General features: G+C 39.2%; 1 protein-coding gene across 5 annotated transcripts in view; it reads right to left on the reverse strand.

Moving 5' to 3' along the window:
- Positions 1-3,679: 3,679 nt before the first annotated feature.
- The window catches only part of DSE (dermatan sulfate epimerase), a 76,373-nt gene continuing 62,712 nt past the window's right edge, over positions 3,680-17,340 (reverse strand). For all 5 annotated transcript variants that reach the window (XM_019967171.2, XM_070795935.1, XM_070795934.1 and 2 more), the window contains exons 3-6: positions 16,749-17,002; positions 12,426-12,665; positions 9,377-9,584; positions 3,680-6,348 (exon numbers count right to left, since the gene is read on the reverse strand). In XM_019967171.2, coding sequence (XP_019822730.1) covers positions 4,587-6,348; positions 9,377-9,584; positions 12,426-12,665; positions 16,749-17,002 — 2,464 coding nt within the window. In that variant the 3' untranslated portion in view covers positions 3,680-4,586. The remainder of the gene's footprint in view (positions 6,349-9,376; positions 9,585-12,425; positions 12,666-16,748; positions 17,003-17,340) is intronic.

The raw sequence follows: 17,340 nt of genomic DNA on the forward strand, positions 1-17,340 counted from the left end.
TTGATGACTGAAATTTTAATATTTAGACCATGTATTGGAATGCATGATTTCTTTGTCATTTCCTGAAAACTTGTCAGTACTTCACTAATACTATATAGTGTAAAGCACATATCTAGCTGAAACATTGCTGGAAAAACAAGTTACCTACACCAATAAGCTAAATAAGCTGCAGAAACTGAACTCTTCTCAATGCAAACCTAAAGAGGAAAAAATCAAGTGATTTGCCAACAGAAGTGATGTAAGTACAGGAATAAGTAGATAAAACCTCCCTTTGCTTGAGTTTGTTTCTGCACCTGGAGGCTTAGATTGGTGACCTTAAAAAAATGTGAAATGTGAGAGTTGTGAGTTAAGTTTTATTGGGGGTAATGTGAGGACCACAGTCGGGGAGATGGCACCCCAGAGAACTCTGAGAAACTGCTCCCAAGAGGCAGGGGGGAAGATCAGTATATATGTGATTTTGATGAAGGGGGATACTTGCCATCAAGCACGTATTTTTCCAGATTTTTGCTACTCTCATGAAGCTTAGCTAGTCATGAGGAACAGTCATCACCACGAAGGATTTTAGTGCTTTTCTAGATATGGGGAGATGTAAGAATTGGGTTCATAAAATCAGCTCCTGAAAATATCTATCTGAAGACTTGTCTTGCCAATTTTTTCTGAGTATGGAGTGCCTCTTTTCTGCTCTCCACCCTGAACTCCTTTCAGGGGTTGCTGAAAATCAGCAGCTGCAGTAGCACATTATTTAATCCTTGTAGAGGCAGATAAGTAGGTAAGCCAATGCCAAGTGGCAATTTGTAGTTGACAAGATCATCTCAAGCTTCTTTTTTAAGCACTGAACTCAGATGTTCATATACATCTCCCGCCCCTTTTATTTCCTGAATTACTCTAAGACACAGATGACCATATGTCCTAATTTGCCTAGAACAGTCTCGGAATCTTGTTTGCTTCTCTTTTAACTCTCAGAAGTGTCCAGTTGATCTTGATTTATATTTCTAACGATCAACATGCATTTACTTTTTATTAAGTAACAAAAATACAAGCATTTCATCACTTGTTTGCTCTCAAAAATTTGGGGAAATTTCCATTTCTTTTGTGGTGGTTTGTGAACTGTCAAAATTTTTTTAAAAGCAGGTTACGTTGTAATATAAATTTTTCTTCTTAAAAAATTAAAGTCTGTATGTTAAAACTATTTTCTAGTAACCTTCGAACAGTTGGTACTTCTTAAAAACTATGACTAAAATCTTTGTGGCAGAATTAAATTCAAATTCTAGGTGACATAATAGATTCTAATTATTAAAACAGTTTAAGAATGTCTTCCAGTTGACTTTATTAAGTTATAACAAGGATCTCAAAAGACTTCTCTCAGCAAATAGGTCTCATCCATCATTATGGCTGTTAAGAATCTAATCAGTTACCAACCAGGAAACAGGCCTCTTCCACTACACAGACAAGCTCTGTAGGCTCAAGATGCCCAAATTTTCTTTAGGGTGAGGACTCAAAGTCCTGCCAATCCTCTGAACAAAGTTCCCATGTTATCCAGTAAACCTGAAATACTCCTTTCAGTGAGCAGTGCTGAAACAGATTCCATAATTAATTACTCAGTTTCAAGACAGATTTAACATCGCTTCTTTTTCTGGAAGATACAAAGAGTTCTTTAGTTTTATTCAAATATGCAGTCCAGTTCCAGTCCAGTTCAGTCGCTCAGTCGTGTCTGACTCTTTGCGACCCCGTGAATCGCAGCACACCAGGCCTCCCTGTCCATCACCAACTCCTGGAGTTCAACTCAAACTCAAGTCCATCGAGTCGGTGATGCCATCCAGCCATCTCATCCTCTGTCGTACCCTTTTCCTCCTGCCCCCAATCCCTCCCAGCATCAGTCTTTTCCAATGAGTCAACTCTTCACATGAGGTTGGAATGACCAATGACCATTGGAAAAACCATAGCCTTGACTAGACAGACCTTTGTTGGCAAAGTAATGTCTCTGCTTTTGAATATGCTATCTAGGTTGGTCATAACTTTCCTTCCAAGGAGTAAGCGTCTTTTAATTTCATGGCTGCAGTCACCATCTGCAGTGATTTTGGAGCCCAAAAAGATAAAGTCTGACACTGTTTCCACTCTTTCCCCATCTATGCAGTATCCCTGATATAAAGCATGTCTTGTTATGAAGAGCTGTGATCTGTCTTAGCATTTTTTTTCTTGCTTCACCACTTAAGTCACTGACTGTGGAAATATCTTTTCAATTAAAATAAATACAAGATCCACTAGAAGGAAAACAAATCCTGTAATTAATTTTGTTTTAAAGATATGCAATTACTGTATTTTTAAAAGTTGCTTTTTAAGTGAGCTCATGTATTACACTGGATCATGCTATGGGGACAAATTCACTGCCTGCCCTAAACTAGTGAAAACAAAAGGAAAGCACTTTTCATCTCTATGAGAAAGTATGCCTGAGTTTTTGGGTCTGGGATCAGGTTTGCTTGGTAGCCTCAAAGAGCAATTTACCCTCTTTTTCAAAATTTGCTTTTGATCATTTCAGACAATTCATCCTTTCTGAATGAGAAAGAGTAGAAGAGAGGAATGTCGAATGAGGTTAAGTAAACGGAGAATCTGTCACATAAAGCAAGTTTAAAACCCCGTAACAGCATCCATGCAGGACAAACGGAAGCATTATTCTTTTGAAAACATTATTCTTTCAAACAGTGTGTAATGACATCCTCCCCAGAGATTTCTTCCATGAAAGAAAAAAAAAAATACTTCCTCAGAAGTCATTCTCTAGATTTCCAGTATGAGTAAAGCACAGTGAAAAGTCAGACTTGTGGGGTTTTTTTAGTGTAAGAAGATTCAAAATTAAAACTGAGAAAAGGGGCTCCTAAGTTTCTCCACGTTCTTGTTTTCTGTTACTTATCAGTATTTTCATGAACCAAAAGGACATGTACAACGAAAAGGTGGTCATTATTACCTTGGATTTGTATCAGCGAATGTATTACTATAAACTTGAGCCAAACATATTCTGTTTTTGAGGGAGAAATACAGAAAACTCAAAATATGCTAAATGTAAGACAATCCACTCAAGTTCCTTTTAAGTATATCATTTTCTTATGCTGAAATACCAATCTGTGGAATACATATCCAGTATTCTGTACTGCTATTACCTCCTGAGGACTTAATCAAAATTCAAAAATTTTATGTTTTAGAAGTTTGGTACAGGGCTTCCCTGGTGGTCCACTGGTTAAGAATACATCTTGCCATGCAGGGGTTCAATCCCAGGTCTGGGAAGATCCCACATGCTTCGGGGCAACGAAGCCCGTGCACCACAACTACAGAAGCCTGAGTGCCCCAGAGCCTGTGCTCTGCAGCAAGAGAAGCCACCACAATGAGAAGCCCGCACACTGCAACCAGAGAGCAGCCCTTGCTCTTATCGAATTAAATAAAACTTTAAAAATCGTTTTTTAAAGTTTGATATTACCTAAATATCAGAGTTTGGCTTTTGTCTAACTGTTTAAAATATGTTTAAACAACAAAAAAGAAAATAAGCAACTTATTTTGCTTATTCCAACTTATGCTTAATTAACGCAAGTTCAAATAAACAGTTTTCTTCAAAGATTTCAAAACTGTTGAATACATGTTGAATGGAATGGAAATGGAATGGAATGGAAAAAAGAAAGACACTGCAGAAAAATCACAATTATGATGTTTATTTAGCAAAATAAACTTAGAGAAAGTTTTCTATTAAAAAAACATGAGAATTATATTCAAATTTTAGCTTCCCCGTCTTCTTTGGTATCGAAATCAAGTCAAATATAAAATATTTTATTTTGAAGTTAGTCATTGGGTCTGTAACAGTTGTCCATAGAAGGAAAATAGGAAGTTATCTGTAATTGTTTTACTTACTGAACAACCAATGGATGTGTAAAAGCAGTCAATTATGTGTATGCAGAAACCAACATCATCAAGGAAATGTTCATTCATTAATATATGTTTTCTGCTGGAGATATATCTCAAGTTTTTAACAACCTTTTGCCATCATTTTACCATGTTATCTGAACAATAACCCAATATGCAGACACTGTTATTCACATGAATTTTTCTCCAAGGAAGTCGACACCATCATAACCAGGACCTACCAACATTTATTTTCAACATGATTACAACATTAAAAAACTTTCTGTATTTTTCAGAATTGTGTGCCTGGGTCTTTCCATAAAATAGTATCTGGAGAGTGCTAATAGCATTAAATTAATATTAATAAAATCCAATTCTATCTCTTTCTCTTAAAAAGAAACAGTACTTAAAACCAGACTTTTTTTTCTTTTAAGAGTAGTATTATATGGATTCCTAAATCCGCCAAAACAAACATTTCCAGAAACACTGTGTGACAACCAAGTTACCCTTATTCCTAATTCTTTGCCTCTATGCATACTGAGTTCTCCATGTTCCTGGTTTCTTATGTGGAAGTACTTTCCCCTTAATTTGTTAAAAGAATCTGAAAAAAAAAAATCCGGTAATAAACTAGGGCAATGAATTTTTCTCTTCTTTTTGCATAGACTTGTGACCACAAAACAATCAAGCCACTTATAGTTTCAATACTAACATTGTGATTGGGAACAAGAAGAATACAACCATAATAATATACAGCTATCTATCAGAAGGACTGCATAGAGACATCTTTGGCCATGAAGACTCTGGGCCCTCTGGAAATAAGTCAGTTGCATTGCCAACATGACAAAGAAAATAGCAATGTTGAGAATCAGAAACAGTCTGGTGTACGAGGCGGACAGCGCTGGGGCTCTGCTGTGAGTCGTTGTCACCATCCGAGCCTGGCCAAACCGGCCGTTCATCACATCACCGTTTTTGTGTTTCTCGTATGTTATGTCTGCAAAATCTAAAAGGTCTTTCATTTCTTCATCTTCATCTACAGGCAGTTCTTTCTGTGCTAAGATCTGAGCTTTCTGACGAACCTTTCTTTCATTGACTTCAATCTGTGCAAAAATATCAGGGACAGCATCCACAAATTTATAGCGCTTGCCTCCCCTTCGGTTCTTCTTGGACTTGCTCTGCTGCTGCTGCTGCTGCTGTGATATGGCAAAAATCCTGTCGATGGCCTCCTCGGTCTGTCTCTTATCTGAAAATCTCAGCAGGCGCTCGGCAGTCTTCCTAAAGCTGGCTGTGTTCCGGACGCGGGACAGGATCTGCTTCTCCAGCAGCTGGAACACGGGCTTAAAATGCTGCAGGTTCTGTTCCACCAGAGCAGCGTAGTCCTTCACCTCCGGGACAACGCTGCTCCTGATGGCTGAACTCCGGTCAAAGAGAATTTTCTGCCGGTCAGCAATGACCTGCGCAAAGGCAGACTGCCCTGCAGTCTCTCCTGTCCACAGGTAAGTGGCGTAGGCATGCTCGCTGGTGGCCACAAACACATCCAGTTGCTGAGCATCTCCGTGGATGCTGAAGCTCTGAACATCGATGGATGGCCCTATGAAGAGGTAAGCTGCCCTGGTGACAGGACTTCGGAGGTGCGTGGTGACATTCACGTAGTTCGTCCCGTTGTAGGGATAGCCGCGAGGGTATGTCACTGAGGCAAAGGTTCCTTTCTCACTGTAGCCAGTATCATCCATCCAGTACATTTTATAGAGGCCATCTCGCTGCCTGATGAGAGCTCCGTGGACCCCATCTACCACCGTCTCCTCGAAAGGAAAATCCACATTGTGGAAGAAGCTTGCTGCCCTCTCCAGGGGGCTGTCCTCTCCCAGGTGTATCTGATCCACAAGGAGGAGAAGCTGCGGATGCAGGAGGATCAGATTTCTCTGAACGTTCCTCAGGTGAAGCTGGGGGTTATAAGCACCCACACCCTCTCCTCGGATGAAAACCACCCCATTTTTCTCCACTGCGGCAACCACTCTCCCCTGACAGCTAGCTGCTGGGTCGTGCTTATATTTAGACCATTTTGATGAACAGTCTTCTGTGACCTGGCCCTCCCAGGGAGAAAAGCAGCTCTTGGAGGCAGCTGGGGAAAACATCAAAACATTGTTGAAGAAGGTGTACTTCGGCCCGTAGAGAGCCTCAGTAATGAAAGGCACACCGTTGGGAGCGAAGGTAAATGAGTTTTGATCAGGATGTTCATGCCCTGCGTTAAAATTCCTCCAGCCTTTGATCCAGTCTTTGTATTTGTTTCTGTGGACAATGTCATATATTGCACGTCCCCCAAGTTTTCCTGACTTGAAGGAAAGGAAAGATCTATTGATTTCTGCAGGCAGCGCACTTCCATAAGTCACAACGCCCCAGTCTTCGAAATAATGCAATGTCGGGGTGCCGAAATCGGGAGGGGGGACAGATTTCAAGCTGGCATCATACCTGAAAGAATTAATTTTTAAAAATTATGTGATTTTCTGATAGAAGTGAAAGGACATATCAGAACGGTGATGCCACATGGCAACGTGGCTAGAGGAAACAACACACAAATGCTACCCAGAGCACTGGCAGTGTAGATTGCATTATGGACTTTTCTGAAACACCCATGCACAATCAGCATGAGTAGAGGAATGTCCTTGGTGAATGGGAGACGAGTTTACCTTTACATCTGTGAAGGGTGTGAGCCTGAAATGACCGCTGCTGATCATCTCTACATGGACCTTCCTCACTTAATGATTTCAGAACTGCCACCCAAATAAGACTGGGGCTCAGAGAATTAAGCAGCTCACCCAAACCTCTAGTTGAGGGGCTCCTATTCTAGGAAACCACACACTAAGATTTAGACTCTAGGGACTTCCCTGATGGTCCAATGGTTAAGACCTCACCTTCCTATGCAGGGGGTTCAGGTTCAATCCCTGGTTGGAGAGCAAAGATCCCATATGCCTCGTGACAAGAAAGCAAAACATAAAACAGAAGCCATACTGTAACAAACTCAATAACCACTTTAAAAATGGGCCACATCAAAAAAAAAAAAAATTCTTTAAAAAAATATTTAGACTCTAGCAATTCTTGAGTGGGCTTCTCTGGTAGCTCAGCTGGTAAAAGAATTTGCCTGCAATGCAGGAGATCCCGGTTCGATTCCTGAGTTGGGACAATCCCCCAGAGAAGGAATAGGCTACCCACTCCGGTATTCTTGGGTTTCCATGGTGGTTTAGTCGGTAAAGAATCTGCCTGCAATGTGGGAGACCTGGGTTCGATCCCTGGGTTGGGAAGACCTGCTGGAGGAAGGCATGGCAACCCACTCCAGTATTGTTGCCTGGAGAATCCCCATTGACAGAGGAGCCTAGCATGTTGCAGTCCAGGGAGTCACAGCGTCGAACACGACTGAGTGTCTAAGCACAGCACAGCACCATCACTTAGTGATAAGCAAGTATTGTTCTGCAAAAAACTGAAATTCAAATTTGGTACTTACCTCCCCTCTAAAAAAATAAATTTAAATACAGTCCAACTCCACATATTAGATAAAATTTACTGCCAATGCAATACCTAAGAATATAAATGCATGAAATTCAGGAAACAATCTAATAGTGGGGGGATTTATGATTGTTCCTCCCATTGTTCAATCCAGACAAAAATCCAAAGGTTTTGTTTTGTTTTAATCTGCATGCTTTTTTAATAATAAATTTCTTATCTTAATTTATGATACAGGTTTATTATCAAAGTAAGACAATAATTAACATTACTTAATTAACCCGTGATTAAGAACACAGGTCTTGATTCAGAAAGGCTGTAAAAATAATAATGAAGATGACTTTTTGCTTTTGGTGACTTCAGACAATAGCCTTGACAGGTTCACATGATCTGCTGCTCAAGGGAAGAAAGGCAGACCTGCACTAGCTCTTAGGGCTCTAAAGCGAATCCATCAGCTGTGGCAGTTTGGCTTATTGATACTTGATTTGGGCTGTTTTGTCTATTGTTCTGGAGTTTGTTTCAGGACATCAAAAATATCTACTTTGAGTAGAGGGTTGGCTTAATTACCACGGTTTAACAAATCTAGATATAAGCAAACTGGTCATCCTTCTCTCAGGTTTTGGTCATTTTTTCAGGTATTTACCATTTATTTCTCTCTTTTTTTTTTTTTGGCCACACGGCATGCGGGATCTTACTTCCTCAACCACTAAGACCACCAGAGAAATCCCTTAGTCAGTTTTCATATTTCCATAAAGGCACATTCTGAACCAAGTTAGACTTACCATTGATCTGACTCCTAGAAGCAACTTTATAGAATTCTCTTGGTTTTTTATTTATGGGTAAGTGAAAACACTATTTGGAGAAAGCAATGGCACCCCACTCCAGTACTCTTGCCTGGAAAATCCCATGGACGGAGGAGCCTGGTGGCCTCAGTCCATGGGGTCGCGAAGAGTCGGACACGACTGAGCGACTTCACTTTCACTTTTCACGTTCATGCATTGGAGAAGGAAATGGCAACCCACTCCAGTGTTCTTGCCTGGAGAATCCCAGGGACGGGGGCGCCTGGTGGGCTGCCGTCTATGGGGTCGCACAGAGTCGGACACGACTGAAGCGACTTAGCAGCAGCAGCAGCAGCAGAAGACACTATTAAGTAATTACTTCATACCCCTAAATGGAGTCAGGAATGGCTACATATTAATATATGTAGTTCATCTGTGAAGACTGTTCTTAAAAATGATGGTTAAACTATGACAGTTATCACTCTACTAACATTTTTCTTCCTCTTGTTTATTTTTTTTTTTTAATGAAAAGCAGCAATCAAACCATGCAAGCTTACTTTGTAGTTGAATGCAAATTTCAATAGCTTGAAAAGACATCAGGGATTAATGATTAACCAATTCTCTGTACCTTTTATTTTAACTTTAATTTATTGGATGCCAACAATGTATTTGGCAGTACTTTAAAAAAGGAGACCCTGGCTGCTCTTTCTAGGCTTAAAAGATTAAGGCAAAAAAAATTACATGGTTCTTTTATTATCAAAGTAAAACTGTCAAATACTGTCAAACACTTTTAAATAGTTTTGAAAATTTAGTAACAGCTTTGCTATTAGAAGATTATAATGCTCCATTTACCAAAACAAAACATTTTACTACCTTTTTTTTCTTTCAGTGTGATTAGCAGAAAAACTAGGTCTAAATTTTGTGGTTTTTCTCTTTAGATGATTTCAAAAATGATGTAAATCAAAACATGCGTATCTATGAAACAGTGTGAGCCAAGGATATCTCTAATACAAGAAAAGCAAAAACAGCAAACAGTAATTAGATCTTAAATGGAAGGAAATGTTTCTAACAGAGTCTCAATACTGCAATATGAACTGAACAGAAGCTGCGAGTGCGTAGGTGGCATGAAGAGATGAGTTTTTCTTTTTTAATGCAAAAAAATTTAACACACGGTGCCCCTGGGTACAATTTCTCTTTCAAGCCAGTACAATGTAGCATACCAGAGAAATTCCGTGTGAAGAGTACACCAGCGCTGCCCTTTGGACGGCGTCCCTGGACCTTCCACCACACGGTTCCTTCTGATCTGGTCAGCCAACCAGTTGCCACTGCCGTTACGCATGACAAATTTATCCAGGAACACTAATTGGCTTTCCGGACCATAAAACCAGTTGTAATTTGAGTCTGCAATAGCCACAGTTCTTTGAAACCCTGAGGAAAGATGTTTGACAGAATTAAGATAAATTTAAAACTACATACTTCCATAAAGCCCCAAACAATCATTCTGAATCCTTGTTGCAAATTGGAATCAATTGTCTTCTAGGATAAAAATAAGAAACAGAACCATGATCCCTTTGCTCTACCCCAATTAATCAAAATCCTTCCAAAGGTCTTCCACAAACCTTGTGTATATATTTGTTACGTGGCAACTTGTCATTGGTAATGGAATGCTTACGTGTTGCTCAGCTTCCTCATTTTCCAGTGTCCATGCCATATGCTATTATACTTGTATGGATACATGGGCTATCTATCCTCTTGTGCATGGTGAGTCCCTGAACCTGGAATGAGTTTCCACCAACACATCCCATATCCCAGGCCAAGATAATAACATGAAGTGTTTCAATTTGGCATTCAATACAGTAGAAGTAGAGAAGACTCTTGAGAGTCTCTTGGACTGTAAGTAGATCAAACCAGTTGATAATCCTAAAGGAAATCAACTCTGAATATTCACTGGAAGGACTGCTGTTGAAGTTGAAGCTCCAATATTTTGGCCACCTGATGCCATGAGCCAACTCATGGGAAAAGACCACAATGCTGAGAAAGACTGAGGGCAAAAGGAGAAGACAGTGGCAGAGGATGACATGGTTGGATGGCATCACCGACTCAATGGACATGAACCTAAGCAAACTCCAGGAGATAATGAAGGACAGGGAATCCTGGCTTGCTGCAGTCTATGGAGTCACAAAGAGTCAGATATGACTTAGCAAATGGACAACAACAACAGTAGAAATTAGAAGGTTAGGGGAGAAACTGAGTATCTGTAGGAAGAAAACAAAACCATTCCCAGAGAAGATCCTGCCCACATGTACTGTCAGAAGTTGAAGAAAAGAGAAAAAAATGTAAAGATCATATTGGAATAGGTCAGAAAAACAGAAGCAAGTAAGAACCGAATACTCCAGGCATCCTTGAAAAAGAATAATGGAAGAAAACTCTGGTTCAGACAGGAATAATTGTTACTATAATAGATAGTATAGAGGAAAAAAAATGTTGTTGAGAACAGATTGACTTAACACAAAATCCCTTCTAAAAATCCCTGCATGATCGTATTTACATAATTTATAGATAATGTTTTTGCTCCTGCCAGTTTAGTAAATGCTTGTCCAAGTAAATCTCGGAGAAGGCAATGGCACCCCACTCCAGTACTCTTGCCTGGAGAATCCCATGGATGGAGGAGCCTGGTGGGCTGCAGTCTATGGGGTCGCTAAGAGTCGGACACGACTGAGCGACTTCACTTTACTCTTCACTTTCATGCATTGGAGAAGGAAAAGGCAACCCACTCCAGTGTTCTTGCCTGGAGAATCCCAGGGATGGGGGAGCTTGGTGGGCTGCCGTCTATGGGGTTGCAGAGTCGGACATGACTGAAGTGACTTGGCAGCAAGTAAATCTTATTATAAATTGTGACTTTCTGAATCTTCTGCTAATCTGTGAATATCTTAAAAGCAGATGGTATGTCTTATTACTCTTTGAATCCCTTGCCTATGATAGTGCCTGGCACATCAATGTTCAATAAAGGTTGTTTGACTAACTGAAACAAACACATGAATTCTCCATTTAAAGGTGATTATATTGTCTTTTCCACCGTAGGAAGTGGCCATATACACAGTTCACAGCAAGTCAAAGCCCCACTGTGGCGGATTATTAGATCTCAGATCAAATTACAAAGCTTTGAAGCTCCTTAAAGGCCCTTGCTTTAGATGGCCTGTGTTTACCAAGATAAACAAAGAAACAAGAGGCTTCTCCTGAATGTGCAAGGATAAGCAATAAAACAACAGGGTTCTGAATGTGAGTCTAAACCAAATCATAACATGGTTCTTCTGAGGGCTCTGTAGTATTTTTTTTGATAACTAATGCAATAATGGAGGTTCTATCCAATCCACGTGTATATAGCCAGAGCAAAAAGATTTAAAACCTGGATTGTTTGCTGTAGGTCTAGAATCACTCAACTAAAAATTGCATTTCACTGGGGAAAAACCCATCCTGATGAAAATTTACTCCTGTTTAGAAGTAAGCAGAGTTATAGTCTGTCCTAGAAATGAATTTAGTGAGAATAAAAGGCTTCTCTCTTCAAAGCCAGTTCTCTTAAAATGCTTACTTAAAAGCTTACGACATAACAACAAGAAATTAGGGGTTTCATAGAAATTCATTTTTTGGTTAGCTTTCTATATTTTATACCATTTATTTCAATATGGACTATTGCCCACCAGGCTCCTCTGTCCATGGAATTCCCCAGGCAAGAATATTGGAGTGGATAGCCATTCTCTTCTCTAGGGGATCTTCCTGACCCACGGATCAAACCCAAAAATATTTAAAGAGAATACTAAACCTCCAAGTGTAATCTCTATTTTGAATTATGTCTGTATAGTTTAGAAGAAAAAATTTTAAACTAAAAAAAAATAATAATAAATAGGATTAACTAGGGTTTACACATAAAGGAAAATAACATGTAACCATAAATATTTATATTTTTAGGTTCATGAAAAAGAGTTTGTATATGTACCCAAGTTTGTATACACACACAAAAATAAAAGTACCATGGGACTACAAATTATATTTGATCTGTTATACTCCACGTTTTATAATATTTAAATCAGAAATCCCCACATTAACATCCAGAATATTCTTGGCTATATACAACTCTTAAATTCTTTGATTAAAAAAAAACATCCCTTTAACCTCAATATGGCTCAAATCCCACATTTCTTAATCTAACCCATCTTCATAATCAGAAAAAATTATAATAAAGTTTTTTTCACTTCTAAGTCTTTACTGTACCTGGCAGAATGGTTCTATACATAAATGCAAAGTGTTGTTTAAGCCATGGGTGGCCAAAGTGGTTGATGTCAAAGTGCCTTTGAACAAGAAACATATACTGGAAGAGTGATCTAGTGGTGTAGCTGCCATATGCAACTCCTTCATAGAGGGAGCCATCTGTCACCTCTCGGAGCAAGACCAGAGACTTCTCCATGATGGTCAGAACTTGTTTGGTCCATAAGTAAGCTTCCTGAAGGTACCCTAAAGGATGAAAACACATGAAAACAATGACTAAGGATGTAACAAAGCAAAAACAAAAATGTGGCCAAATTAAACCCTCTTAGTTATCTAACTATTTTATGCAAATTGCACTTTGTAAAACTCTTACTTATCAATGTTATAAACAGCATCTTGCTAATCCAGGTTTATGATGAGCCCATAATTTAAGAAGTTCTTGATACAGGTCATTTATTAATTAAAGGCAAACCTTTAAATAAGTATCAGTAATTTAATAATCATTAATAAATTGAAATCACACCACATCTGAGGTTACAAATTGACATACTTCATGCCTGCAAGAAAAGATCATGTATATTGAGGCTTTTATTCAATTTCTCTAAATCATCAACTGATAATATTTTTGAAGTTTTCCACTTCACAACAACTGTTGCCATTATTTTACAGAATCTGTAATAAGCTGCAAATTCTATAAATGCTAAATGAACAGTCTCCAACTTATCCTGTTCTTAGAAGACAGCATCTCGTCCTTTATGTGCTTTTAGATGTCACAGCATCGGACCAGGCAGCACAGAGGGGTGGAGAGAGCACTGGAGTGGTGATCTAAGGTGACAAAAGTCACCTGCGAGTCCCACGTCTGCCAAAAATGAGCTACATGATTTTGTTCAAGTACTTCTTCACCTGCCACCGTTTTCATTTTCCCCAACTGAGAGTTAAAGGTCTAAAATATTTTATAAAATGCTTTTGACTCAGAAATGCTATTTTTCTATCATTTTTGTGAAACCAGCATTTAGGCAACAATAACAATTCCTCACGTTTTGTAGCATTTAGAAGTTACATAGCACCAAACATAACCTTACTTAATCCTTTTAACAACTCAATTATGCACTATTTCTCCAAAATTACAGAAAGGTTGACTTGTCCTCTGGCATACGACTAAAAGTGAACAGAGCTTTGATCTGAACCCGGGTCTTTAAAGTTTGTTTTGTTTGCTTGTATTTAAAATACACAACTCCTAAGGATCAAATTAAGCTCCCAGTCTCCTAATGTGAGTAGACTTGTTATTTCTTTCCCAGAGACATGTGCATGGTCATCCATGCTGAACTTTCTACCTTGGCCTACTAGATGTGCTGGGTATGGGGGCTTCCAGAGGCCCAGGTACCACCAGCTGTGTCCAAGCCTAAAGCCAAAGTCCCAGCCTAAGTAAGTCCCAGATCTCATCTCATGGGGGCAGCACCATTCTCAGGCTCTGCTGTGAACTGGCCCCTTCTCCCATCCAGCTCCACACCTGACATACCAGCCTTCTGGATAGGTTTTAATTTCCATTTTCTAATTATTAGGGTTTAAATCCCAATCATCTTCATCTTTTCCTCATCTGTATCCTCCATCTCCAGCCAGATACAAATGTGAATGATGTTTAAAATCAGGACTGCTATTCCACTGCTCCTCATATTTCATTACCTGATTTTCCTTATTTTTTCCTTCTAAAAAACTTTATCCAGGAGAGATGAGGTAATGTCTACCTTTGTAAATTTTGAATCTATCCATACGAGGCACCAATATTGTTGTTACTAATGTTCTGCCCTGTGTTTTTTCCAACATCCATATATCTTGCCTGGATTTCTCCTTATTTTCACTTATCCATATCCTATCTATCCTTCAAAGTTCTATGAACCAGCACCTAAACTTGTTCTGCTGAATGCAAACTTAATACACTCATTTGATATTTAATCATAACTTCATGAGACTCTTTATCTCATTCCCTGGTCTTATTACAAGTATGGTGTAATCATTTAAACATTTGTCTTCTTTCCAGTTGATTTGTAAACTGAATACATGTGATCCTGTGGGCCCTCTGTACCAAGCCTCAGACAGGGTTAGCAGAACAGAAAGTGAAAGTGTTAGTTCATTTAAGTTGCGTCCGACTCTTTGTCACCAAATGGACTGTAGCCTGCCAGACTCTTCTATCTGTGGAATTCCTCAGGCAAGCATACTGGAGTGGGTAGCACTCCCTTCTCCAGGAGGTCTCCACCCAGGGATTGAATCCAGGTCTCCTGCACTGTAGGTGGATTCCTTACCAACTGAGCCACCAAATCCTAATTCTCCCACTGCTGAGTGTCATGTGAATTCAGTGGGAGCTATACCTGTCAAAGCTACCACAGTCAGGACCTACAAGGCTGCTCTGAGCACATGGAATTACCGGTGCAGTGTGCCCAAGGTAGCTCCTAGAGTGAGAGCGAGGCAGCTGAGAAAGCCAGGGCTGTAAGCCTGATGACTAACAGAGAGGTAAAGGACCAGGGATTCCACTCTTTTCTCTGCTCCCTCTTCTCATCAGTGCGGGCCCTGCTTGTGGAAAAGCCCTGGAAGACTGCATCCCAGAGCAAACCATGACTTTACTCAGAAAACAAATGCCTGTGAAAACTCCTGCCAAGGCCAAATACAAACTGTGATCCAATTCGAGCCAGTATTTTAGGTGCCTGTTTATCATCTGGAACAATTTTATCTACTGTGAAGAATGAAGAAATAAGCTCTATTCCTGCTGGTAAAGAACTAAAAATTTATCTAAGGGAATTAAACTGTACTAGACTAAAATCCAAGGCCCTAGACTACCATCCAGCTCACTCTAGGGTTCCTTCCACCAATTCATGATGCTATCTTTCCACAGGCCTGAGGATTTATAAATGGTCTGATGGTAGGTGTTCACGTGGCTGGCTTTTTGACTTTTAAAATTTGGTTTGTATTCGTGAGAGTGGGGGGCAAAAATTTACACTCTTAGTCAAGCTTTCCTTAAGTTACTATAAACTGAATTTTTATTTTCAGAAAGGCAACAAAATATAGTGGAAAGACAATGAAGTTTGAATTTGGCTAGAATTGGGTCCAAAGCCCAGCTACCTTATATAGTTGATGTGAGAATTAAATAAAATATGGGCAAGGATTAGCACATGCCATATGCTCCATTAATTTTAGTTTCCTTTCCTCTAAGACCTAATTAAAAGTGATGGTTGATATGACAAGGGAGAAACTTAGGCTTGGGTAAAATCTGATGCTGGATAATCTACAAAATGCTTACTAAGTCTTATGGGGAAAATAATCAAGAGTTAAAATCTTTTAATTTTTTTAATTAAAAAAAATTTTTTTGAGTTAAACTATTTTAGATTTTCCAGTTATTAGTATATATTTAATATTCTAATAATTCACTGTGAACCAAGGGTCATTTTTCTTATACACAACCTTATTTAGTTATTTAAAGATGTCTCTCAACAGGAGTTGTAATTAAGTCACAATTACAAGAACAAAGAAAATGTGATGGCAGAAACCAACACAATTATTATAAAGCAATTATTCTTCAATTAAAAATAAATAAATTTAATTATAAAGAAAGAAAATGTGATATTAGCAATTATATAATACAATAAGGCAAAGCAGCTATATGGTCCATAAAAGTCAACTGTAAATTTGACCTGAATGATCTAGATTAACTGATTTTATTTTTAAAGATTTTTTTTGATGTGGACCATTTTTACAGTCTTTATTGAATATGTTACAATACTGCTTCTGTTTTATATTTGGTTTTGTGGCCCCGAGGTGTGTGGGATCTTACCTCCTCAACTAGGGATCAAACCAGGATGCCCTGCATTGGAAGGCAAAGTCTGAACCACTGGACCACCAGGGAAGTCCTTAGATAGATTCTTTTAAAGTCTTTAGAGGGGAAAAAAAGAAGCAATATATTGACACACAACCTGTGTGTAAGGAATATTCAGTTCAAATAATAAACCACCTGTTTAGCTTTTATAAACTCTATCCAGGCTGGTTGCCTTCACTGTCAAAAATTGAAAAAAGGAATATTCACCACTGATCCTGTGTGTAAGGATATGACTTGGGACAATAAGAGAGCATACTAAAGTAATAAGCAGGCTCACGTAACAAGCAGAAATGAGGAAAGAGAGGTCTCTCAACTCTCCACGTGGTGCCCGAGGTAGTATCATCGTCTGGGCTTAGTTAGGAGCCAAGTGTGACCATGTACTTAGACTAGTTATAGAAATGTTTGGCTCACAACGTGGTAACTGTGACTGATGTCAGTTCAAGGCATTCCTTGGCTGTACCTACCTTGATTCATCAGAACCAGGCTTCCTGTGAGCAAGGCCATGCAGTTGGTGGGCTGATGGTTGTGCAGGTATTGAAATCCCCATCCTCTCCTGTATGAAGTCTCATACATATACCCCGAGGCATTGGCAATCACTTCAAGAAACTTCTCCTGTTGTGTCTTGCTCAGGTAGTTGTACAAGAAGTCATAGGCAGTGGCAAAACCAACCAGGGAGTGAGCAAGTGGGACTTCATCCCAAGGAGCATCTTTCACCAACCTATAAAGGAAAAGAGACCATGCAAATGAGGGCCACACGGCTCAGAGCTCTCAGCACACTTTTCAAGAATCTACTTCTCAGAACAACAAAGGACACAAGTGAAGGTACAGTCCAGAAGGTTTAATGGCATAAAAAACAGATTTCCCTCCACGTAAGACACAAGCATAAAAGACGGTCTAATGTGAAAATCACAGACTTAACATTTTCTCTTTCCAGTTTCAGGCAATATTAAAATGTTAATTTTTAGGTTTTTTTTTTTTAACTCTTGATGAGAGATAGAAGAGTATATTTATATTCTCAAAGGATTGAAAGTACATAATATGTAGTGGCCGAGCAAA

Source organism: Bos indicus, chromosome 9 (assembly GCF_029378745.1).
Source record: "Bos indicus isolate NIAB-ARS_2022 breed Sahiwal x Tharparkar chromosome 9, NIAB-ARS_B.indTharparkar_mat_pri_1.0, whole genome shotgun sequence".
NCBI lineage: Eukaryota > Metazoa > Chordata > Mammalia > Artiodactyla > Bovidae > Bos > Bos indicus.